General features: G+C 43.8%; 2 protein-coding genes across 5 annotated transcripts; both read left to right on the top strand.

Annotated features, from left to right (window-relative positions):
* Positions 1–636: 636 nt before the first annotated feature.
* fam171a1 (family with sequence similarity 171 member A1) lies at positions 637–18373 on the top strand. 2 transcript variants are annotated; one of them, XM_040164794.2, is made up of 9 exons: positions 637–1122; positions 6503–6730; positions 7387–7479; positions 9641–9799; positions 10430–10606; positions 13251–13367; positions 13520–13634; positions 14011–14125; positions 14243–18373. In XM_040164794.2, the coding sequence occupies exons 1-9, from the start codon at positions 1014–1016 to the stop codon at positions 15803–15805; spliced, it is 2676 nt and encodes an 891-aa protein (XP_040020728.2). In that variant the 5' UTR covers positions 637–1013; the 3' UTR covers positions 15806–18373. The 2 variants fall into 2 exon arrangements, with proteins under 2 accessions (XP_040020728.2, XP_077951163.1); XM_078095037.1 differs by lacking the exon at positions 10430–10606 and having other exon boundaries at positions 732–1122.
* A 573-nt stretch (positions 18374–18946) lies between these two features.
* On the top strand, positions 18947–26048 carry nmt2 (N-myristoyltransferase 2). 3 transcript variants are annotated; one of them, XM_040164816.2, is made up of 12 exons: positions 18947–19448; positions 19944–20061; positions 20707–20854; positions 21436–21554; positions 21986–22077; positions 22193–22309; positions 22416–22586; positions 22682–22790; positions 22886–23056; positions 23147–23314; positions 23447–23584; positions 24441–26048. In XM_040164816.2, exons 1-12 carry the CDS (start codon positions 19081–19083, stop codon positions 24459–24461), a joined length of 1740 nt encoding a protein of 579 aa, XP_040020750.2. In that variant the 5' UTR covers positions 18947–19080; the 3' UTR covers positions 24462–26048. The 3 variants fall into 3 exon arrangements, with proteins under 3 accessions (XP_040020750.2, XP_077951184.1, XP_040020751.1); XM_040164817.2 differs by having other exon boundaries at positions 19089–19448; positions 20728–20854; XM_078095058.1 differs by having other exon boundaries at positions 18954–19448; positions 22886–23314.
* The last annotated feature ends 517 nt before the right edge of the window (positions 26049–26565 follow it).

Below are 26565 nucleotides of genomic sequence, written 5' to 3'. Positions count from 1 at the left end.
ATATACACATATATATATACACATATTCAAAGATATATGAGTGAGGATAAAGCAAAGGGCGAGATACCAGCTGTTTAAGAAAAGCCAATCAACTGCTAAACATCAGAGAATTTCGTGAAATTATGTAAGATTAATCTCAAAGAAATTCAAATTTTTATTTTTATTTCTTATAACAATTTAAATACTTAAATGAATGACTTGTGATTTAAAGCCCAGTGATTTGATATGTATATTTTTCAAAAGCACATAATGGAAACTTAGAAGAAATAAAAAAAGAGTAAACTAATATATTCTAAACACCAATTAATGGTAACAACATAATATTATAACTATTATAATTAAATACTTTAAGTTGGCTTGTTTTAAACAATGTATTAATACTCATTTCGCTTCCTTAAAACTCTTTTGACTAATGATTGATGCATTTTGGACATGGTTTTATAATCTTTTTTTTCTTAACTGTGTTAATTTACAGTATATATATTTTTAATTCTCCATTTTAGTCATTTGATAAAAACTATTATTGCTCACTTAGTCACATTTTTGGGCTTCATAATCTTTTGCCCAAATCAGGAGAATTTTGTAAAACGACCGGGAGACGTTCCCCCCTTTGGCCAGCAGGGGGCGCTGGAGCTCCGCCGATGGTGGGGGAGACGAGCCGCCTGTTGGTGATGTTCTCGGGCATGTGGCTCGGAGGAAAAGGGGGCCGTCTTCCTCTCCGACCGCTCGATGAAAAAAAAAAAAGAAAAGAAAAAAAAAGAAAACGACCGAGCAGCACAAGGGCCGAGTGATGCACGACGGCAGCGGGGAAACGCGGCTGTACAGGCGGAAAAACAGGACTGCTGGCACCGCCGAACATGGAGTGTCGCCCCCTTTGCGGAATAAACCCGGTGTACGCTGATGTGGCCAGTCAGTGAGTTTGGAAAAAAACCCAAAATATTTGGCTTCTACTTTTTTTTTGTCTTTTTTTTTCTTCAACCGTTAAAAAAAAAGAAACCCTCACATCTGCAACGATGCGGGCGGTGGACTGGAGACGAGCCGCTGCGGTTGTGCTCTGCCTCTTTGGATGCCTCGTCTCCGGAGCCGACGCCAAAACGTCAGCGGAGGGCTCGGCCGCGGAAGGTAAAAGAGTGCGTCAACGTTTAGACGGGTCCTGCGTGACAACGAGCTAACGTGAGTTAGCCGAGCCGCTCTGGAGGCTAACGGCTCCCGTAGCCGACCTGGATGCTGATGCGACCTAAACTCCGCGTTAGCTCGCCGCAGCGAGTTAGCTGGTCGCAATGAAGAAATGTTAATTTTCCAGCCCGGTTTGGAATCACTGTGGTGTGGTCACATGCGTGCAAACAGTCTCTCGTATTGTTCAGAATCACGCAGTAATTAGAGGACCGTGTCCAGCTGCTGTGATTTGTTATTTTAGCCTTAAAAAAATAACAACACTGTTTTTCTCTTTCTTTGGTAAGTGCCCACCTGGGAAGAGCAGACGACCACCTTGGACCATAATGTAGTTTTAAGGGCTTGCCCGGTTAGAACTTTAAGAGGCTGCTGTCCCGCTGCTCAGTGATCGTGAACATCCACCTGGTTCAGGTGTCAAACAGGAAGTAGACGGATCCCAACAAACGCACACTTGGTCTTTGTGCTGGAGCGTCTACTCCTGATTATTGTATTAAAAAGTAGCCAGTTGTGGGAAAATCCCAATTTCCCCAGAGCCGAAGCTGCCTGGGTTTGTCCTACCGAAACCCAAAAGTTGACTTTAATAAAACATGATCACATTTTTTGTTTTAAGAAGTGTGATTCATCAATACTGATAACTGATTAATCGTTAAAGTCATATTTTTAAAGCTCAAATGCCAAACTTTTTCTTGACAGACTTTTTTTTAAGTGGGACAATTTATTTTGAAACCGATAATTATTAATCGTTCTTCACATTTGATTGACAAACTTATAATCAGCCCTGCTCAGTACGGTGTGTGTGTATATGTGGACTTGCAATATGGAATTATATGCACAAAATTGGTGTCATGACATTAGTTGATGAATGATCTGGTGTCTGCAGCGATTAGTGAGTATCCTGTCTCTTACATCAACAGACTCATTCACGGTTTGAAAGTCTGGCTGATTTATTATAATCTGTTGCCGTTTGATTCAGCCACAAACGTCATAGCTGAACTGTCACAGCAACTCGTGGAGTCACATCTGTTTTATCCCTCGCATGCATAAGCATGCAAACATTGCACACATTGTCTGTATTCACTTACATTCGTGTCTGGCCTACATTTGGTTACTTTACAGTACAAGTACAAATATAAACATACAGTAAGCCATGCTGTAAATCAACCACTGTTTCACTAAATCAATGCGGAATGTCTAACTTATTAAGTTAGGTACTGATATTTTATAATCAGGATCAGTTAACAAGATGTGTCTGGCATTTTTTTGCTCATGAAATTTGGACAAATCCACAACATAAGGCTCCGGTAGAGAACAAGCTAAAGTCTGTCCAGGCTTACGCATTGTTTTTTTCTTTTTATTTCTCATGCTCCTTTTCCTGGTGTTCGCTCTGCCTCAGATTGACCTTCAGCTGTCTTGAGTGAGATTATGTTCAGGTCGATACTGAGGACTTTCTCCTGGTCAGTCCTGCAGACAAGTTGGACGAGTGGAGCCAGACAGACGACGTACTCGGAGATATAGATCTCACTCGCGTTCCTGCTGCCCATAATAGGCCTGGCATTGCATCCGTAGCAGACAAACATTCACCGACGCTTCCAAGAAGTAGACCAATCCAATCATCTCTTACCAGCTAGGCAAACTGCATGTTAATCATGTGGTGGCGAGTGGCCAGCAGCAGATCCTCTTTGGGGGAAGACGCATGCGGTCATGCAAAAGCAGAGTGTTTTGGGAGGGGGTCGACAACCTGCTGAGCAAAAATGGTAATGGCCAACGTTATGGTATTATGTGGATGGGAATGGTCGCTGTAGTAAGACGAAGAGAGTCCATGTGCTCTCCAGGCAGAGATATGATAATGTCACCTAATTACTGTGTCCCCCACTGAGTTAATGGGATCGGCCGTCTATCTAACCTCAGATTTAATCCTGTGAAGGGAAAACAGCAGGCCGGACACATTGATGGCCCCTTTCTTTAGTTGTGTGGGGGGCCGAGCTGTTCTTCAACAGACGTGTGTGTGTGTGTGAGAGAGATCCATGATTTCTTTTTCTGCGTTGTAATATTTATTTCGTTCACAAAACCTTTTTAAAAGGCCTCTTCCTTGTTTGTTATGGCTTCTGAACGGTAAACAACTAATTTAAATTCTTGTTTTTTGTTTTCGCAGTGGTTGAACGAGTTATTACACCCAGAATGACACAATAGTTTTGGTGTAGATATCATTTAATCCTTAACTGCATTGCTTTTAGTTTTTTTTCCCCAATAAATTTATGAAAAAATACAAAAAAATCCATTTCAACTTGCCAATTTTACAAGAACTCTTCCATTCTTGTCACCTGATTTGTTTCCTGTCATATTTAACCATGTGCTCCTGCTTGAGAAACTGATGGATAAAGTTATTTTTCTCACGCTTGTTAAGATCGTATGGGGCTTGTTGAAGAGCTGATCTTATCTAACCAAACTGATCCGCATTGTTGAGCCTTTTCTCCAATTGGGTGGTTGCCATTAAATCATTGCAGAAGAGGAAGACTGGGTATGGAGATGAAGTCATTTTAAAAAGGGCCGGTGGTGGAAAACCTCTTCAAAATTGGATAACAATGTATCTTTCTTGTTGTTGTCAGTTTCATGTATTAGAAGTGGGGAAGCTTACAGTTATGTTATTTCAGCCTCATATTTTGGTTTTGGTCTATTCTGCATTTTTACTGAACTAAATACACTTTGTTACAACTTTTATACAAGTTTATTGTGAGTAAATTAATTTGAATTATTTTTCAACTGACATCACTGGGATTGTGGACAAGCCTCATGTAAAAAAAGCATCTGCCCCCCCGCACCCACCCCTTCTCAGTTTGTAAGAGCACTAAACCCCCTCACACGCCCCACGGATGCCAACCATACCATGCATTTCCAGTTTATTACACCTCATTTTATGGTTCAGGAATGCTTCGCCTCCATTTAACTTCTGATTTTAAGCAATTAATTCAAGATTTAGTGGGCTGAAAAACATACCCGGCCTCCCCGGTTTGCTCCTCTCTGTTTACTCGCATTCAGACACGCTCGACCACCCTGCTGCTCCGGCTGCTGCTGTCTGGTATAATTGGTCTGAGATCACAGCGTTGGTCAGCAAAACGCTCTTTGAAGCCTGTGTCCTCCATATGGCAACCAAAACACTCACGATAAGGAGTCACTACAGCGCGGGACAATTGTGGAGCTGCTGGTTCAGCCGCAGAATCGAGGTCTTCGGTCATTCTCCAGGTCGAGCATCATGTCTTCCCTGTGAGTCGGAGCAGAGAGGAGACTCCCAGCTTGTTTAACGATGATGTCATCACAGTAGTGATTTATTGGATGAGCGTTGGTGGGGGGGACTGTTGCATTTGTCAATCTGGAGTCTCCCAGGGGAGTTCTTTTTGAACGCGAGCACAGCTGGTACCCCTAACAACATATCACTGGGAGTGGGACAGGAAGTGAGGTCATGATCCCCCTCTGTGAACACACAGACACACAGTTGTTAATGCAATGTGTAGTTTCTGTCAGACGTCTTTTTGTTCTCTTGTCCTCCCTTTTGTGACGGTGCAAACGTAATAACAGTGAGGAATGATGTTGAGGGTTTGGAAAGCAGCCACAGAGCAGATCTTCAGCCCAGACCTCTCCGGGTTGTGATCAACACGTCGCTCTGCAGGACCTCCTCACTTCCACCAATGCGGCGGTATAATTTGCTGCCGCTCTCTGTTTTTAGGCGGAGCCCGCTGCACTCGAGCTGAACTCTTACCAGATTTGTCACAGTGGTTCTCCGCTGACCGCAGGATCTGTGAGTGGGGGAGGGGGATCCGTCTAGCCAGGGGTATGCTTAGTGTCGGTGTGTGTGTGTCAAGGAGGGTGGGGTTTCAAGAAAGAGTTACGATGAAATTCGTTTGCAGTGAGTAAGGGGGAGGTGGGCATGTTTAGGTGATGGGGGGGAAACCCTTTCAGCCTTGATTGAAAGGTTGGCGTGGGTCAACCAGCAGCCAATGATCAAAAGGGTTCAGGCTGCTGTGTGTGAAAGCACAGAGAAAAAGATTGTGGGTTCTTGTAGAATTTTAATTATAGTGTTTTTGCTCCACGTTTGTTTGTATGGTGAAATTAAAATAAAGTTGTTTTGTTTTCCTGCTTGGGATATAACTAACTTCACAGCGGTTTGACCTGCCTCCCAGAGGTGGAATGAATATACTGTATGTGTGCGTACCTTGTTTGGCTGAAAGTAAATAAATGTATTCACTGACGGCACAGTTTTGAGCTTAGATTACCCACTATTTCTTCTACCACTACACACGTATTTTTCACAAACTTATATATATATACAACTCATATATATATATATATATATATATATATATATATATATATATATATAACACACACACACACACACATAGACAAAACAAATCTTTTTCCAGAATCATTGGCTCCATCTTTAAGATGGAAACATTTGTTACAATGGATCAGGCTCTATTGATACGCAGGGGGGGGGATTCATAAATTACTCATCAGTACATTTAAAGTAAATAAAATCAGCCCCATCGTATCAGCTGAAACGTTAAAGTGATGTACACATGAATGCTTCTATAATTGTTACCCAACGTAAACCTCTAAAACGAGTCGACCACTGATACAAAGTAGCATCGTCTCCTGCAGTCACATCCACCCGTTGTCACAAGGAACGTAACCGCAGATTAATTTCCACGCGTGAAGTCACCAGCACTAATAGCTGTGTTGTTTTGCTACGTGGACAGAACGAGAGCAGCACAGATGGATGTTGCAAGTTGATGACACGTCAGTTAAGTGTGCTTTATTCTAGGACTGCATCAAATGATAATTGAACAGAGTTTATAAATTTATTTAATGGAGCATTTTTTTCTATAAAGTAGAATCAGTCTGATAGGATCTGAAGATATTGTATTGATCCATTTCATCCGCTTGCTGTGACCGGTTTGTTTTTCTAGTGGTGCCTTTTATTGTGAATGTTCACCCTCAACAGGCCGTGTGTATATTCTTTTAAATCCCCCTCACTTTTACGCGGGGTGTTTATACACCGTTGTTTCTCCCCTCTGGACCTTCTTAGAGAAAGGGAAATGCTCCATTGTTGTACGGGGGAAGTGCCATTGGCAAGAATCTCGGAAAACGTCTGTCTTCTTGTGATTGGCCACATGTGGAAGGCTCCGGCTCGAGCCCAGTTAAAGAGAGGACTGTACTTGAGACGGCAGTGATTATAACACCACTTTGTTTGAGGTCTGCATATCACTCCTCATCACCCCGACGCTCAGACATACGCACACACGGCTCAGCAACCGCTGTTGTTTGTTCACAGAGGTGACTCTGAAGGTTCACCTGAGCGATGCCAGCACCCACCAACCCCTGGGAGGAGCCACTGTGCAGCTCTTCACCAACCACACTCCTGTAACCACGGAAACCTCAACACCTGATGGCAACGCCTACCTGCGCTTCCCCTACCGCCTTGGGACACAGTTGGTCGTCACCGCAACCAAACAAGGATACGTGCCAAACTCTGTGCCCTGGACTCCCTCCAGATTACCTGGTAGGTGTGTGTGTGTGTGTGTGTGTGTGTGTGTGTGTGTGTGTGTGTGTGTGTGTGTGTGTTTTATTGCACATATTTAGATTCAGAGTGTTCAGGCTTGCAGGTCATTGCGCTCTAAGTGTGCAGGCAGTTTGATGTGTGCATGTTGGGAGTGGAATAGAAATCTTGTGAGTTGATGCCAGGTGTGATAAGCAATGCCGAGTGAAGCGCGTGTATAAGTACTCATTTATTACAATAAATGCCAAATCCCAGCGAGGGGTGCTGCTTGGGCTTCCCGTTCACCAACACAGAACACCTCGTAAGTGGCGGCAGTACAGTGTGTGGGAGTGCGTTGCAGCGGGGGGGCTATTATGAGCCAAGCGAACGGCGGCCAATTGGATTATTACGCTTACCAGTTCTGAACAATGGAGGAGCGAGAGGAAGGAAGAAAGAGGAAAAAGAAGTGTAGCTTGCAGGGTCAGACTTGTGTCCTGCATAGCAGACAGGACGGGAAGCAAGACTATTAAAAATGTATAAAGATGGTTTATTGATTAATGTCAGATAGCGATCAGTAAAGTCGCCAGGTTGATTGCTGCAGTTTATTCCGTATCTGATGGTGTATTTACTTTGTCTGCTGATGTACTGTGTTCATTTTATTGGGTTCATTTGTGTTCCAGTATTTTCCTCCATCAGCCTGGACCTGCTACCAGAGAGAGCTGCTACTCTGATGGTGTATGAAGATATTGTGGAGATTGTTTCTGGCTTACAAGGTAAATGGTGTGTGTGTGTGTGTGTGTGTCATGGTTGTATTCAGGTCATTATTTTTACAAGTTGACAATTGTTGGTATTTATTATCAAATAAAAATATTCCGTATATAAAATTGCTGACCACGCACCTGCAACAAGTCTGTATTTGCAAGAGGAATTGTTAATGTTATAGTTTTGGTGTTGGAAATAATTTTTCTTAAAATCTGATTTATTTTATTTGTGTTGTTGATTTTGGATTTTTGATACCCAAAATAAACAACAATAAATTCAGATTTATTCTTCATAAGAAATGAAAACAATGCATCCTATCTTTTACATTAAATGTCCTACTGTTGAGTAAAAACCCTCCACCCACACATATACAAACTATGAGTCCGTCCTTGTTGGCCAGCCTCTTTTGTTGAGTTTTGTGTAATTATATTAGAGAAGGCTTTCGCAGTGAGACCGAATCGATACAGCGTCTTTGTGTGTCGTGTCTTTTGTGTGACCGACCGACAAGGGAGTAATTTGAGGTGTCAGCTGTGTTGTCCGAATAAAAAAAAGATATACAGAGACCGTTAACATTAACCGTCTTTGAGTGCACACAGTCCACAGCACGTGTCGAACTGGAGTGTAGTTTCTGTCCGACGCACTGCTGTGAACTTGGGTGCCCGGGGGAGAGATATACTTGGCGTTGGCACGAGAGAATAAAAGGGGAAAGAGGAGGATGATACGCTATGTGCTGGAAAATGGGGTTTTGAGTGGAGCAGTTGGAGAGAATAGGGGGGGGGGAGGAGGAGGAGGGGGGACGCAGAACAGTGTCCAACAGAATTAGTAACAGACGAGGTGAGAGGAAAGTGGAGGGGAAAAAGACAAGAGTCGAGGAAGGGAGCACACAAAGAACAGAAACGGGGTCATTTCCTTTCACAAAAACACCCCCACAAAGGAAATGACACTCACACCTGAACTGAAGCCCAAGCGTCTGAAGTTAAAAGATGCTCATACTGCGGTTGAGTACAACTAGAATCACAGTCAACTCTCATATACAGTTGGATGTGTGTCTCACTGCTCAGGAATGTGCACCCGCGACCACTATGACTGTGCGTTTAGCTGCTAAACAGCTAAACGCACTTTTCCCTGTTTATTCCTCTTTATGCAAAATGTGTTAATTGGCAAGTAGAGACCGGAGGGGGAGAACTGAAAAAGCAACTATTAATTGGACAGAAACAAAATATCGGGACGAATCATCACACTGGCTGAGCGAACAAGTAAAGTGATGCATTAGCTGTTCGATATTGATGCCGAGTTGCCTCCATTAGGCCTAATTTTATGGCTACATTTCTATACACACATTAGTAGTAAACAAGGAATAAAGAATTGTAAAACATCCTGGAACAAGATGGCAGGCAAAACCTCCTGACATACATTTCTTCATTAAATCTAATTTGGAAACAGAAACTTAATTCTTCCCTATTTTATTCACATGTACTTATTTTAATGTTTAGGTCTTATTGCAAATTGACATTGACATGAACATAACACATTTAATTCTTCCAAAAATGTTTTGCATTGTAACACTGTATTTTAAAAATAAAAACGGATTTAGTTTGTCCATGAATTTAAAAAAAAGGTTTGGAGGAACAGTTCATCTATTATTTTGCTAAAAAGATGTGAACAATACGACGATAAATTACTCCACCCTCATTCAGCCTCCACCTCGCAGTGCCGCCTGTCTGCCTCTCGTTTCTCCATCGTTTGGCTTGTGAGGCGCGTTGTGTACCTGCAGGCTTCGCCTCTGTGAGCTTCACTCTTCTCTCCCTGCGAGCTCGATCTCAAGGTTTCATGTAAGGAAACATTTTGCAGACCGCACTTAAAGGTGCGACGGAAAAATCGGTCGGGTGCAACGTAGACGCTGCGCACTGCGAGAAGAGAAACATTGAGTGGTGTTTGGGAATTGTTTCGAGAGGGACAAGCGCATCTAACTGGGAGGGAATCCGGTCATTTTACAAGATAAAGTATTTTCAAGAAATAACAGAGGGTTTGTGGACCGGTGGTTGGGAACTTGTGTATCTCCACCATCAAGAAGTGAGGGCCAGAATCATTTGAAATTGTTCTAAAGCTGAAAGAACTCTTAATGTATAATATCCGTGTTTGCTGAAGCCTCTCTGTGTGTTGCGCCTCAAGGTCTCCGCCCTCAGCCACGTGTCGATTTCCAGCGCGGAGCTCTGACGCTTCCCTCCAACATCTCCTACGCCAACCTGACTGCTCTGCTCACCGTGGCCAGCTCCCCCTCGCATATCCAATACTTCCCCCACCTGCAGGTCCTCAGCGGCAACGGCACAGGTGAGGCTGGTGGAGACGTCCTCGACCGTAGCAAATCTGGCCGAGGGCAGAATCGAACACAGGTGACGGGAGGAGATAGCCGAGGGTGTGGGGAGAGAAGAGAACCGAAGAGGCAGTGGTGCACCAGAGAGACTTTACCCCCCCCGAGAGAGGCCTCTCTATCTCTGCCTGACCTCCTGAAACTCGATCGCCTGTGTGTGTGTGTGTGTGTGTGTGTGTGTGTGTGTGTGTGTGTGTGTGTGTGCGCTCTGTCTAACACGAGCCTGCACGCTGTCAGGCTGGATGTGCGTGTCGTATGAATTTGTGCGTCCTTCAGCTGGAATACCCCTCAAAAGCTCCCCCTCCCCAGCGCACGTACCTTCTCCCCCCCGGCAGCACACGCATGCTCGTCCTTTGTGACACTTTCCACCCTCTCAGCTTTTTCGCCATCCACCCCGCTTCCTTCTTTCCTGTGTTTCCCTTGTTTTCTTTCCTGTCTGTCTCTTCTATGACAACTCTGCTTTATCTACGCTTTTCAAGTAGCCCCCCCCCGCCTCCTCGTCTATTCTTTCTCTGCTCCACCTCCTGTGCACTTTACTCCCACTCACCCTCTCTCCCTTTCTCTCTTACTCTCTCCTGCTTCTCTCACAGGGACAGAGGAGAGGTTTGAGTTGACTCCTGTGGCGGCCATCTCTGTTCACTTATTGGCCGGCGACGGAGTGGAGCTGCAAGTAAACGGGGCAATCGCAGTCTCCGTTCCCCTGCCGGCCAACAGTGGCCTGAAAGAAAATGATCACATCCCCGCTTGGAGGTTTGACCCGCGCTTGGGTATGTACTGAGTGACAAAAACGCTACTCCAACTTTCTCTGCACAAAATCCTCTCCTCTACATGTCTGTTATCGGAAAGAAATGTTCTTTTTAAATATGCAGTGCTGTTCTATGAATACTTCTGTGTGCGGTTCAATGATTTTGTGAAATAATCAGAATAGACCATGTGCATATGCACACAGTGCAGCGATGTCACGACTGTAGCTGCAAGTCTGAGCAATGAATCAAATAATTCATACGGTCTTATAAAACATGCGGCTCCAGATTAATCAGAAAATCAAAACATAAATTGTGCCAACATCACAGGATTGCAACTTTTAGGTTTAATCTACTGGAGCGCAGTTAAATCTTGAAGTAAACAGAGCTCTGTGGTGCTCGCTCCTACAGAGACCAGTCTGGCCTCTCTGGGCCCTTTTTGATTCACCTCAGCGGTCGTAAATGTGTTTTGTATGACGTCCCACAATGTGACACACCCAGTTCTTCTTGGACAGGCTGAGCTGAAAGACGACGCTGAATAGATCGTTGAGTCAGACGTGTCCGCACAACGAAGCATCCTTCTCTGTGTTCATTAGGATAACATTTCTACATCCACTGTGCCGTACGTTTCTGCTCTGTCAGGACCCATTAAGATTCTTCTGGTGGTGCTTGGTGCTGCATTAAACATTTTAGTCCTCAATGCATGTGTGATAAAAAGTCTTGCTAAGTGAGGAGCATGTTATTGAGCCGATAAATGATGAAAATCTGGACCATCTTTGCTCTGATTGTTATAAATATGGTGAGGCTCTGTTTAAAGTGGCCAAAGTATCAACATCCAGAGCTTATAAAGAGGGCTTTGATAAAAGCTGAGCAAACGCACACACACACACACACACATACTCACACATTTGTTGCCTACGCACAGCCTGTAGCAGCAAGTATTTCCACAACAGAAGTCATCCTGGTCCCCTCACTCCAGGCTACATCTTGTGTTTCTTAGCAACCTACCAAATAAGTAAGATAACAGAGGGGCCTGATTAAGTTTCTTCACTCACTGCGTGCGTGTGTGTTCGCGTGTGTGCGTGTGTGTGTGTGTGTGTGTGTGTGTGTGTGTGGTTATGTGTTAAACCGAGGACAGAAAACCAAAACAAAGAAAATTATATTTTTTAATCCGTCAGGGGCCTTGTTTGAATAATAATTCAGGCTGATAAAAGCTCACTCACAAAGAAGTTTAGTTTTGTTTACAGTGTGCGCATGGAACCTGTTTCTCAACTGTCAGGTCCTTGTGTATTGTTGCATGTTATTGGAGCGTGAGGCTAAATGATGTCACACGAGTCAAGTTCACCAGTAGGTGAGTGTGTCATTGGTAAACAGACACACCTTCACCCTCAGGAGTTTGATGATGCAAATCAGCTTGCTGAGGTGAGCCGACCACTACTTGAACAAAAAGACCCTGAGCTCAGCTGTGTTGACTTTGCATGAGTGGGCGAGAGGCTGAAGTATCACACCGGCTCTATCGGCATTGTGAATGTTTGCTTAGTGCCCGCGCAGTCTGCAGACTCTGTGCAGTGTATTGAGGCGTGGGAACGTGCAAAGAGACTCCTTTTTAAATCTCAGTGTTACACGTCGGTCACACAGAGCGAGGACTCCCCTGTGACTCCCATGGGTGAATCGGGGCAAGACTGCGTGTGCCTGCGTGCGTGCGTGTGCCTGCGTGCGTGTGTGTGTGTGTGTCGTGCTGAGTCATTTAGCCGTGCTATTTGTCTTTGCCTCGGTTTCTCTCGTGTCATTTCCCTCATCTCTTGTTCCTTTGCTCCCCTTTTGATCGCTCTTGTTTCCCCGTTTCTCCTTTCAAACTCCTCGTAGGTATTTCTTTCTTTGTTGATTTATCTTCTCCTTCCTTTATTTTTTTTGTTTCCTCGGCCTAAAAAAATTATTCAGATTCCTGATCTATTATGTTGTATAACCGGAAATGAAGAAAGAAACAAAGTGGTTCCCTGTGTAAGCCCGGTGACCTGAAGTTGGGGGAGGCACAAGTGAATGTTTCCTCTTGGAGCAGAGTTACAGTGAGCCGATCAATCAGTGACTCTGCTTTGTTCGGGCACTGCTGGAGCTGGTGTGGCCCTTGTACTCAGAGGCCCTTAGTGAGATTTTACTGAGCATGCTGCCTCCATGTGGGAGAGTTGAGTATTGCCAAAACACACTCCTCACACTGTTGAGCAATCTTGAGTTTAAAAAAAGGAATCTTGACGTCTTTTCAATTCATTTTTGGGGAGTTTCCTGTCGGCACCTCAAGACCTGTAGCAAGCATTGTCATCGCCTCACGAATGTAAATTTTATCAAGGAGTGGATTCACCTCTTTTTATGCTTGTTTACAATGTTTTATATGTGTTTTATTTTAGGAGTTTGCATCAAATACAGCTTTGTATTGCTGAAAAATTACTTTATAAACAAATGATTGTTGGCCAGATGTCTTGAATTTAACTTTGTGTATCTTGTTTTCTTAAAAAAATGTAAATACTTAAACTTGACAGAACGGTAGGAAACTATTGTGCTGCTTTGTCTATAAGTTGTCACTTTGCCAACAGTGTACTCTGCAATCTTGTACAAATCATATCTGGGAAATTAAATTTCAAGCCAATTTCAGTCACACGACTTGTGTGTGCAGGTGCCTGGATAAAGAGCAGTTGGTGTCACGTGCAGCGGGACGGCAACCGGCTCAGTCTGACCTACATCGCTCCTCAGCTGGGGTATTGGGTCGCCGCCATGTCTCCAATACACTCAGGTAAGAAACCGCTTTGAAAAAGGTCGCAACACAGATTTGTGTTGCCGCTCCAGTTTCTTTCCACACTCCAGTCGGTGGCGTGAGAACATCCGTCTGGTTTGCTAAGAAGAATATGAAGAGCAACAGAATCAGTTTCTCCATCTGACCAACAGGTCCGGTGTTTGCAAAGGACATCAGCATGTACCACACCGTGTTCCTGTTGGCTATACTGGGAGGCATGGCCCTCATCCTGCTCTGCCTGCTCTGCCTGCTGTTGTACTACTGCAGGTGTGTGAAACTTTCCATCTCAACAGTCTCCAAAACGAGGAAGCTGAGGCAACATTTTAGCAGTGTCACAAGTGACAATAGCACAGTTCTTGTGAATGCGCGGTTGACTAATTCATCCATCTTTTACTTGAAGTTATCTAGTATCTATCTAAATAAATGCTACATGCTGTGTTTTTATTTTTTGTCTGAACCGCTCACCTCTAAATGTACCGGTATAATTTTGTAAAATCATTATGAGCCGCTAAAAAGGTTATCTTTATCTGCATGTGCCTACTGGATGCCTGGATTTATTAGGGGATGAAGATAAGAATAATTGAAATGTAAACTGATGCTGCCAATATAATCATAATGTATGTTGTGTGTCTGTGTTGTGCAGACGTCGTTGTTTGAAGCCTCGAGGGTCTCACCGCAAGCTCACACTTTCTTCTGGGTTAGACGGCAATAGGAGGGACCAGGCCACCTCCATGTCCCACATGAACCTCATCAGCGAGGTCTGTGTGACTAGATGTGATGTCCTCGTTGGTTGGTGTCGGCTTTATATATGACTTCGCACTGAGTGCATTTAGAAAGTGTGTGTGTGTTACAGTTGTACCCGTTGCACTCTGCAGGTGCAGCTGGAACTTGTTTCTACGGCGACAGAGCCCGACATGACCACGCCAATGCTGAATCCTTCCTCGTACGAGCACCAGGACAATCATCGCCAACACAGCCTAATCCACCACGGCAAACACAGCCGCTCCTCTCTCGGTAACAGCCACCACGGCTCATCCCTCGGCAACCTGACGCCTCGCAGCAGAGACTACCTGCACTCCGTGGAGACGTTCCAGCTGAAGCCTGCCCTCTCGTGCGGGACGGAGAGAGGCTGCCGCCAATCCTACACCTCCGCCTGCTCGTCCAGCAATCCCCTTTCCGTCAGCAGCAATCCGGCGTCCGTCAACCACGTGGCCGCTACCCACCTGAGCGGCGTGGGGATTGTTGATTGCATCTCCCCTTCCTCGCCTCCTCATTCCCCCAGTAGAGCGGAGGGCTGTGAGTGCAGAGCGCCGGACTACCTGCTCTCCCGATCCGTGGACCACCTGGAGCGCCCCAGTCCCCCGTTGCTCTCCCGGCCGGGCCAGCTGCTCTGCTGTGGCTCTGTGGACCTGCTGAGTGGAGGAGATGGCTACCCGAGGGTGCGCCCTACGCTGGTGATCCCGGCACACTACATGCGCCTGCCCGGGGAGCACCCTCTGTCGGGCCAAGCCCTCCTGCTGCAGACGGATCAGCAGAGCGACTTGGAGACCATCCAGGCTGAGCTCAATGCCTCTCACTCCCAACAGCCCCTGGGGCAAACTCCCACCGACTGCGCCCCATGTCCCAGCAAGCCGGGTGAGGCAGAACGCCACGGCCTGTCGGAGTCTCTGTCCATCCCGGCCGCGCTCGGGGAAACGGGTGGTCTGGTGGAGATAAACAGTGAGGACACCTTGTGGGCCGAAAAGACTTTAATGGAGCTAAGAGGAGGGAAGCCTCTGCCTCACCCCCGAGCCTGGTTTGTGTCCCTTGACGGACGCTCCAACGCTCACATCCGCCACTCCTACATCGACCTGCAGCGGGCTGGGTGCCACGGCAACACGCCAAACGGAGGCGGTCAGCAAGGCAGCGGTGGCGGGAGACGCGGCGGGAGGCGCGGCCAAAGCAACGACGCCAGCCTGGACTCCGGTGTGGACCTGAATGAGCCAAGAGTGGGCCGCCGGGGGAGAGACGGCGGGCGGGAGGAGAGAGAGGTCGACCGGTCAAAAGGGCCGGCACTAGCCACTGCCTACACTCAGCTGGTGTACGTGGACGATCTGGAACGGGGAGGCAGCGAGGAGGAGGAGTCGCCGCAGTGCAGTCCCCAGGACAGTAAAGCAGGTCGCGTCCTGTCCCCCGAAGCCGAGGGTCAGAGAGGGGACCAGGGCCCGGGTGATGTGGAGGGGCTACAAATGCACGAGGAACCGCCCTCACTCTCCTCTTCATCCCCCGCTTCTCCTCCTCCCCTGCCCACACCAGAGGGAGAGACGTTCAGGACTGATCATTCGCTGCTGTCGGTGTCTCCTGATGACGATGCAGCACAGGAGGATGGAGAGGGGGAGAAGAAGAGTCCCTGGCAGAGGAGAGAGGAGCGACCCCTGCTGTCCTTCAACATAAAATGATCCACAGAGGACCACTTCAAGGATGGGACCTCCATCTTTTCTTAATAGAAATACTCACATGCCCTCATGCAAACAAAGTATTTTTGGTCGCTGTAATTGTTCCTCCTGTAAATACGGGCCCTTCTCTAACAAATCTAGTCATTATTCTTTGCTCCAATTCAGGCTTAGAGGCTTTAGCAGTTAAGTCAGAATCAAAAGAATTACCATATTTTTGAATGGACAGAGGGCTTAATACTGAAAGGATTCCAGCTACGACAATAAAGGCAGAAAACTACCTAAAACCCTAAAACTAAAACCGATGGACTCTTGGGTCAAAATCTTACTTTAAATTGAACAATACTAACATACTTTTATAATGTCATAGCACAATGTATGTGTTTATTGCTAAAGATGTTCCTTTAACTCCAGAACTAGCTTGGGAATAGTCTTTTTTTTAAACATTTTCTTCAGTATCAAAATATTTGATAGTACTGTTGTCCGTTCATGCACGATACACTGCAGAGGACAAAAAAAGGAGGACTATATTTAAATACATCTATTGATAAGAAATTGCAGTTGAAATTGCTGCAGTTGTAGACAGAAGGAACCATTACAGGTACTAACATTTTTGGAGATCTGGGCATGTCCGATTTGTTTTAGATCTTGTCCTTTATCCATGATGCCCCCCCCCCGCCCCTCCCGCCCTGCTGCCTAGGTGATAACGTGAAGGATAGAACCATTTAAATAGACTTTTTTTTATTTTATTCTTTTTTTTAAATGGAGCACTGAGACAACACTTCAGCACTGGGATCTTTTTCTAGTTCAGAGTACGACGGGACGATTCCGATCCGTCATGAACATCAGCGAACAAAATGACCACTGTTGTGCTCCACGCCGCCATCCTCACGACGCTTTACATGAACGGACCACTCCTCAGGAAAAATGTACAAATTACCTGAAGGAGACGAATGGACGTTGAGGGCAAGAGATTTTAATATTTTATGCACAACAAATGTATGCCTTTTTTTATATATATATATATATATATATATATATAACCTTGTAATCATAGAGGAACTATTGTAGAAACGGATGGGTGGTTCTCGCAAATCACAAACTACAGGAACCCTTTTTCTCGAGCCATATTGGCCTGAGTCTTCTGACCGTAAAGAACACACTAAACCCTAATTGTTACGGTTGTGGAGCAGCTGTGAAAAATACAGCAAGGGATTTTGCGCTTTTTGCAGTGTTACTGCAACACAATCAGGCGTGACACAGACCTGTGAATCCTGTACTTTGAAGGGTTTTAAGTATGTTGCTTGAATCGAGCCTGTCGGAAGGCTGTTTTGGGTTTTTGCCCAAACACAGAGGGGTTTGGACTGAAGAATTGAAACCACTATCCGCACTGCAACAGATAATGTGACACGCCATCATGCTGGCGGGTAAGGATGTAATACCACTACAAAACTAGTTCCACCCAAAATGAGTTGTGAGGTGTGATAAAATGAAGGGTTTTGTAAATGTTGAACCACTGATTGACATATTTTTGCTCTTACGGCTGTTTACCACTTTTATACGGCTGCTTGCCTTTTTTGTAATATTAATCACTATGATTTTCAATTGCCAACGTCAAGTATTTTATCCTAAAAATAGGCTGTTTTTATTTTATTGAATATTTTAAGGGATTTTCTCCCTCACCCGCCTTATTGATAAAGATAGAGACAAACGTAACGGCTTTTCCCTGAAACCAAACTATCTTTGCATGCTATGTTTCACCCTATTTGTTTTTACCATTTCCTCATGTTCCAAGTGCCTTTGAACGACCTGTCGCTACATCAACTTGAACATTTACTTTATTTATTTCTCACCTTCCTTTGCCTTCATCTTTTCTCCTCTACCTCAGCTCTCCCTCTTTCTGCCACTTGTGAAAGAAAGCATGCAGTAAACTTTGCTCAACACTCGCGTAGGTCAAGCTACACTGCAGACATATCCGTCTACCAGCTGCTGCAATCATAAAAATCCTCCACAGCAATCAGCAAGGCACCGATCTGTCTGTGTAAGCAGTTCATGATTTACAGAAAGGTTTCAGTGTAATACGGGATAAATGAAGCCAAGTGTGTGTGTGTGGGGGTGTGTGAGACTGTGATGTGAAACTAAACAGGTCATTACGGTGTGTTGTTTTTTTTTCCTCTTATTTTTGTGCTTGTAGAGGGTGAATGTTTCTCTCAAATGATTTTCGGTGCGCAGGGCTGGTGGTGCTATAGTGTTCGTCTGCAATGCTGCTGGCTGCCAGTTTGTGGTGTCAGACTGTGTGTACACGAAGAAGCGCTGAGAAATAATCAAGATACATCCACTCAAGGCTCATATAGTCAAAAAATCATAGTGCAGTCTGTGTAGTTCTTTCCTCTACCTGGAGTGATGTGATGTGATGTGAGTTGGAGTTGTGAATGGCCTCTTCACTCTCAGTATCCCACACTAACACCCAGAGCCAGGTTGGAGTTGAATTACAGCATTCTGAGTGTGTTACTTGATTACATGCATTGTATTTAAAGCCTATTATTCAGAATAAACCGCCAAACTGGAAACATTTTTGTGTGTATCTGTTTTTGGAGAACTGAACAAACACACTAAAAACACTAAAGAAGTCAATTGCATTTTTTTTAAATGTTGTGTTATCATTAAAATGGTGTTTTCTTTAGGAACCCTCTCCAAAGAAAAGACTGTCAGGTTTGAGTCCAGTCATCCTCCCCCATTTCTTATTTCACCAACAGCCTTGATCTGGTAAAGGGATTGTTTTTTAAAGGGATATAAATAGAATATTATTAATAGTAAATCACTATTTAAACTGTCTCTTTTTATTAACATTGATGATACAGTTGAATAAAAACTTGCCTCCTTGAGGTATTTTCTATTGTTTAACGTATATTCCATTGTTTTATCACTATTATAGTGTGTATCTTATACTCCGTTGTACTTCATAGCAATCAACTATGGAGTTTTGAAAAAGGTACATTGGAAATCCTATGGTGAGCAGCTTCATGGTTATTTTCTCATCTTTTAAGGACCGATCATATGTGTACACACACACACACACACACCAATGTACCCCAAGGCCTCCCACACCTTAAATGCACCATATCAATCATTCTTTGCAACTTAATTAGTATTCATTTGTTTTGTAAATTGAACCAATAAGATATTATACCATATGAGACATTAGATCAGATGTGTTTTAAGCTCTGCTGCTATATTGTCTGTACTCACATGGCGCGTATTGTTTCATGCAGTTGAGTTGAATGGAATTACAACCGGCAGACAGCGACCGATGGAATAACCGGGGGCTCATCTCAGTTGCAGTCAGTCTTAAAATAAGAAAACCGTTCAATTCGGATTGTTTAGAACATAACGTTAGTGGAGTTGTTCTACCTCCATTGGCCTCTAGGCGGTGCGGTTTCCTTCGGCACTTTCTTTGTGTTTCCATCCCTCGCCTCTCGCCCGTGATCTCTTATCATACACGGTGGGTGACACATTTTTTTTTAAACACATTTTTTATGATGGCGGAGGACAGTGAATCCGCGGCCAGTCAGCAGAGCCTGGAGCTGGACGACCAGGATACCTGCGGGATAGACGGGGACAACGAGGAGGAGAATGAGCATATGCAAGGGTAAGGGCGGCCTGCCCGGTCCGGCAACGCAGTAACGTTATTTCAGCTTGTTTGTGCGCTCCCTGTTTGAGTGCGTGTCTCTGTGCGTGTGTGTGCTCGGCTCGGCGATGGCTAGCGCAGTTAGCTAACGTTAGCCGACTGAAACTGTTTGCTACAAAGCCCATCGTTTCCCGCTGATAACCACGGGAGAAACACCTGTGCGGTGTCGTCGTGTTTGTAGTTTGCAAGCGCGTCTGACTTCAGGTACGAATGTATACTGTCAGCGAGCGGGCGACTGATTGGATGACATGATGACAGCCAACCGTTAGGACGAACCGTTAGCTTTCTAGCTAACGCTCGGCTAACGTTAGCTCAGCTGTCATTCGTTGCTATGGTAGCTAACGTTAGCTCACCGCTGCTGGGGCTGTGGGTCGAGAGACGAGCGCGAGTCAAACGACGTCAGCCTCCCTCCCCCCCGTTTAACGATGTGCTGTGCGCTTGTGTGCATATCTGTAGGAGTCCGGGGGGAGATTTGGGGGCCAAAAGGAAGAAGAAGAAGCAGAAGAGGAAGAAAGAGAAACCCAGCTCGGGGGGAGCCAAATCCGACTCCGCTTCTGACTCCCAGGAGATAAAGGTGCGAGGATGACCCACTGAAATGTAAAAAACAAAAACACAAGCCATGACCCACTAGCCCAGTGGGATCACATGCCACGCTGATGGGAGACTGGGTGCTAGGAGTAGTGGACGGTAAACGCAAAAAAGTGTTCCTGCACACTACCAACCCAACCTTGTGTATGAATGTACCATTGGTATGTTAATTGTATATAAATAACCTACAGTTATCCTGATTAACCTGATCGTAAGTAGAAGCCACCGTGATATGTTAAGAACGTTCCCATGGACATCACCATTTTCCAGTGTCTTGTCCTGTCCGTGTACACATCAGCAGCCCTTAACCCGGTTGTGAGAAACCTCCATACTGTCTGCTACCTTGAGCATTCAGATACAACACTTGGATGCTGTTGCATGTTAACACTTGATGCAGGTCTTTGATCACTGTCTGTCATGTGGGCCGGTGCCTGCAAAGCTTGAGACTTCAATAAAACACAATGCAATTCAATGCACACTGAAAGACAGTGTGCATTGAATTGCATCGTGTTGCGTAACGAAGTAGGAATAATTGTACTTCCTCTCTAAATAATACATACATGAAAGATCTATCTGGATCTACAGACACACAACATACTTTTTTTGTGTACATTCCCCTTTCTACATGAAGAATCCTGGTTTGCCCATTCAGAAGCTGCAGGACATCCAAAGAGCCATGGAGTTGCTGTCCTGCCAGGGTCCAGCAAAGAGTATTGATGACGCAGCCAAGCACAAGCACAAGTACCAGTTCTGGGACACCCAGCCTGTGCCGAAGCTAAGTAAGTACCTGTGTAACTAGGGCAGAGTGAGCAAAAGCATTGTTTATTTGATTTCATTGTATTTTAATTGTGCTGAATAAATAGTTTGTTGCTCAACAATTGAGTTATTATTAATCATCAGGCTTGCCAATTGATAATAGAACTTCATTTGCTTCCCTAATTTGAACATAGTTACTTGAGCTGTCAGCAGAGGCTGATTCCGCATCCTCCTTGAACACTGTGCCCTTTGCATTAGTGCCATCTACTGGTCTTGTTTTGTCATAGTCTGTGCTGCATCAAAGCCGTTGTCCCAAAGAGCATGTCAGGTGGGAAGTTCAGCAGGGGTTCAGCCACGCTGCTTGTTGGCATTAGATTAAGCTGCCTCCATGAAAAACTATTGGGCGAAGAGTTAAGTCTGTGCAGGAGAGCTGCTGCCGTTAGCTTTCCTGGCCAAACACAGCACAAGCCCAAACGAATCAGATTTTATATATAAAAATGTCAGCAACTTAGACAAAAGATAATTACGTTTGACTGCTTGAGAAGAATGCAAAATGTACAGATCCATGGGAAATATGGTGATATCAATATCATTTTTTTTACAGATGAGGTGGTGACAAGTCACGGGCCCATTGAAGCAGACAAAGAAAACATTAGACAAGAACCATATTCCTTACCTCAAGGGTTTATGTGGGACACTCTGGATCTCAGCAATGCAGATGTAGTAAGTTCTGTGTCTGACACTAAGCTATTATGTTATTTTATTGATTCTGTACACATGACATCTGTTGCCATCTGAGGAGAGGGATCCCTCCTCTGTTTGCTCTCCCTGAGTGTTTTCTCCCCATTAAAGTTTTCTTTTGCCATTGTGAAGTTCCCAGAACAGAGGATCAGTCACAAGTGCACTGATTGTAAAGACCTCTGAGAAAAATTTGTGATTTTGGTTTATTCAAAACAAATTGATTTTGTAGTTAAATAAACTATTAATGTGCAGATTATTTTATTGATGAATTTGTTTAGCCTAGCAAAATTACTGTTTTGTAAAGAGCAACAGATCAAATGTGTTGTTTTTTCCAAAAGTGGGACATTTTTTCCATTTCTACTTGTATACAGAAATGATACACAAAAATAAATAGGTTGCTGCGTCTCTTTCAGCTAAAGGAGTTGTACACATTGTTAAATGAAAACTATGTGGAGGATGACGACAACATGTTCCGATTTGATTATTCACCAAACTTTCTCAAATGGTAAGCTTCTAAGATCTCATGTTGTTCTTCTTGTTTAGTATTTTTCCTGACGTTAAGTCAACTGCTCACCAAAGATGCACTGAATATATTTGTATCAACTATCTGCTCCCCTCAGGGCTCTGCGTCCACCCGGCTGGTTGCCACAGTGGCATTGTGGAGTGAGAGTGTCCTCCAATAAGAAGCTTGTTGGTTTCATCAGTGCCATCCCAGCAGATATACGCATCTTTGACACGTGAGCCTTCGTTACGGATCATGTACATTTGAAGCAGGGCAGGCATGTGATTCAAAAGAGACCCCCTTCACTGTAATGCACACCTTCTTTCCCTCTGCTGATCTAGACTGAAGCGGATGGTTGAAATCAACTTCTTGTGTGTCCACAAGAAGCTGCGCTCAAAGCGCGTTGCCCCAGTGCTAATCCGAGAGATCACACGGAGGGTGAACATAGAAGGAATATTTCAGGCGGTGTACACGGCAGGAGTAGTACTGCCTAAACCTGTGTCCACATGCAGGTATGCAATGCAGTATCCGAATGTTGATCATTTTAAACCAGTACTCCCTAACTCTCTTTTGCTAATGCTTTTCTCTTTTTTTCTGTCTGTGTCAGGTACTGGCATCGTTCTCTGAACCCCAGAAAACTTGTGGAAGTTAAATTCTCCCACCTTAGCAGGAACATGACGCTGCAAAGGACCATGAAACTCTACAGACTACCAGATGTAAACGCTTAGACCTGCCAGCCTCGTGCCTTTCATTGCAATTCCTATTAACGACGGGGACTTATTTGACCTTTTTCCTATTTAACCCACTTTAGAGCACCAAGACTCCAGGTTTGCGGCCGATGGAGAGGCGTGACATCCGCCAGGTCACCGAACTGCTACAGAAATTCCTGCAACGTTTCCAGCTTGCGCCTTCTATGGGAGAAGAGGAGGTGGCTCACTGGCTCCTGCCACAGGACAACATCATTGATACATTTGTAGTAGAGGTATCTGGAATGAGTTTCTATCCTCAAGGTACCTGCGGCCTGTCTGTTGATTTTTTCTGTCTGTTAACAGTTCTGCCTTTGTCCTCTCAGGGTGCTGGTGGTGTACTCACAGATTTCACTAGTTTCTACACTCTTCCCTCAACTGTGATGCATCACCCTCTCCATAGGAGCCTGAAGGCCGCCTATTCTTTTTACACCGTTCATACGCAAACCCCACTACTGGACTTAATGAATGATGCACTGATCCTGGCCAAGCTGGTAATGTTTCACCCTGTAGATTGATGTAAAACACATGCCACTACTATGAACCTGCTGTGTAGTACTGTTAAGTCAACTTTAAGTTTAGGGAAATAAATGTTATTTATTGGATGGCTTCTCTGTTTTTAACAGAAAGGGTTTGATGTGTTCAATGCCTTGGATCTAATGGAGAATAAGGTGTTCCTGGAGAAGCTCAAGTTTGGCATAGGAGACGGAAATCTGCAGTATTACCTCTACAACTGGAAATGTCCCCCTATGGACCCTGATAAGGTCAGCAGCATGATTTGTCTAAGTGAACATTCAACGCTGATAAAGCCAGGTGAATCAGGGCCGAGATTTATTTCGTAGCCATTAGTGGAAGTTGTCAGTCTTTAACAATTACTATTACCTCTGCAATTGTATTCGTAAAATGCTGTAGTGAATAGGACAGTAATATGATGGAGGAGTGGGGCAAAGTCACCCTTCCAGCGCACAAAAGATGTGAAGCCAAAATGAAACTTATTTGGGGGATAAAGATATTTGCTGTATTGCAAAATTATTTGTCAAATCTTTAGTAGGTTTGTGTGAACAGTCGCTTTTTTTTGTTACTCTTAGCTGGTTCCAAACTAGTGATTTACAAAAACTGTTGCACTGGTAAAAAAAAAAAAAAAAAAAGGTTTGTCTTGGATAATAAATAGTGATTTGTAATTGAGGTTCTAGAAAAAATCTCTAGTGCTTTCCAGTAAAAGTTTATTACCTTTGCTATGTGAACTCATTCATTACCTACTGTGGCAGTATGGGGAAACATGACAAACTAAACCTAATCCAAATGTCATGTAACAGAGGAGAGCTATGGGAACCATAAATCCATTGGATTATTAGGAAGCAACAAAAGCAGTTTGTTTTATGTGTATTATTTTTGGAAAACTTTTCAATAAGGACCCAAATAAATGGTTACTACTACTTTGACTGCTGCTATACCGCCACAGCCCCAAAAAAGGGCCCTGTCACTGCATTTTGGGCTCAGTGCCGACATTACCAACTGGTGCGGTTGGCTTCACATGTATGTGTAGACTGATTTACAAAATGTTTGAAGTCTTTATGTCAAAACTCCCTTTGTTAACCACAAGTTCCCTCTTGGTTTCAGGTTGGCCTTGTCCTCCAGTAGCAGGTTCTCTTCATGGCTGCTGCACAAACACTGAAAGGTCGTTAGCGACTTCTGGCTATTCCTAACCTGGAATACTGACACACAGGTAGCCCAAGCAAGACAATGAGAACAACGACAACAACAGTAAAACCAACCTAGAGACGGTTCAAAAACATTCTCAGAGAAAACTCTTAAATCATCAACATCCTGAATGTGAAGTCATGCTATGCCTGAGATACTCATACAGTACAACGCTCCTGACATGCACCCTCACATTTACAACATACCAGTTGGACACACAAGAGGATGCCGTGACATTGTGAGTTCTGTTTAGTTCTTCTTCGTCAGCAGACACCTCTGCTAGAAGGGCCTGGCATGTCATTAAATCAACTGACATTGATCTATGTAAATGATAATCAAGAAGTAAAAATCACCACAACACCATTTAACGTTGTTGTCTCCCGACTGCAACTCCAGTATAAGAGAGTCGCGGAGGCATTTAAAGTGTTCCGGTTATCTCTCTTTCTCTCTCATATCATTGTGGTCAAATATTTCTCTGCTGGCTGTTTTGGGGCCTCAGTAGAATTTAGAAATGTTAAGAACATATTTCTGTGATAGCTGACTCAAAAAAAAAAAGTTTTCCCCTCAAGCATTTACTAGACACACAGAAACACAAACTGTCCAATGACAGACTTATAAAAAACATATCTTCATCCAACTGGTGCATTGATATACATGTTTGTTTGTTTGTTTTTTTAATTAAAATTATACGGTTACCTGTACATTTAAAGCCAGATCATATTTATTCCTGTAGTGTGAGTTTGGGGCTTGGGAGGGCTGATCCAAAGTATTTTCCTCATAGATAGTGTAGATGTCACTAAGTTTGTTCAGATAATGTGGGTTTAAAGTGTTTTTTTTATTTTTATGAAGAATGTATTGCATCAATTAAGCACAATTTTTGAGTTCCTTAAAATGCGAAAAGTTCCTTTTATTTCTTGTAATAGTTTGGATTTCAAAATGAATGAGTTACGGTACAGCCTTGATTTTTGCACAGAAACGAGCCGTTTTGATGTTATAAAATGTGTTTCTGGAGTAGATTTTAAAAGAACATCTGCACCACATGTTTGGTTATGTTCACTAAGGTACTCGTGCAGCTCTGGGTTATGTGCACGTGGATGGTGTGTTCACTAATGATGTTAAATAGGCAAAAGTTGATATAAAAGTATGGATGACCAGCCCGGTGTAAGAGCATCAAATACCAATTCAACTATAACATCTTTTGATTATTTCTATTTACATATAAATAAAAAGTCGTTATGTCTAGTTAGGTTTATAGCATAAAAATGGCTTGCTCTCTTTAAAAAAGTAAAATAAATGTTCTCATTTAAATCTTGTTTACAGCAATGGTCTGTTGTCAATTTAGAGATTGCTTCTAGAAACGATTGCTTATTACTTTTAGTCGCCTGTTGCAAAGCAGGTGCCCTTAAAACCTATAAATACAGGACTTTGTTTTATTAATACAAACAAGCATAACTTCCTTCTCCTGCAGTAGAATGTTTAACATGTTAGTCAAACTCTCAGTCAAATAAAACAGACAATGTGAGTTTACTAAGTGTCCATGTGATCATTTAACAGCCTGTATTCAAAACGCAGCCCCTGAATGAACAAGTCTGTATCAGTAACTGCATACATTTGAAATTTGAGCTTTTCCTGTTTAAGTTCCATTTTTTTATTGACTTATCTGGATTTTGTTTTTTAAGCGTACTGTATTTGTGTCTGAAAAATATACTGTGGGTCTTTTGTCGTACAGCTAAACTAACACTATTTAAGCGGTCCTAATATTATTTAGTTATATTTTAGTTGTACTTTGCAACATTTGTAAAGACATAGGTCATCTTCTTTCCAGTATTTCCCCAAATTGTCCAGTAAAATAACCGATTTCTGGCGTAGTTTTAATATCGGTAAGATGAAGATTGAAGATGAAAAACTTCGATCATTCCGTGCTGCTGTTGTACTCAAAAGGTTAAAATGCTTTTGAATTGTCTCGCTCCAAGTCTGTTACTTTGTGTCTGATGCTCCTTTTCATGTGGCTCTGCGTAACTCAAGAGGCTGCTGCCGGTTTTTG

This window comes from Gasterosteus aculeatus, chromosome 20, assembly GCF_964276395.1.
Source record: "Gasterosteus aculeatus chromosome 20, fGasAcu3.hap1.1, whole genome shotgun sequence".
Lineage (NCBI taxonomy): Eukaryota > Metazoa > Chordata > Actinopteri > Perciformes > Gasterosteidae > Gasterosteus > Gasterosteus aculeatus.
Note: the sequence above shows the minus strand (reverse complement) of the source record. Positions and strands in the feature narration are given on the sequence as shown.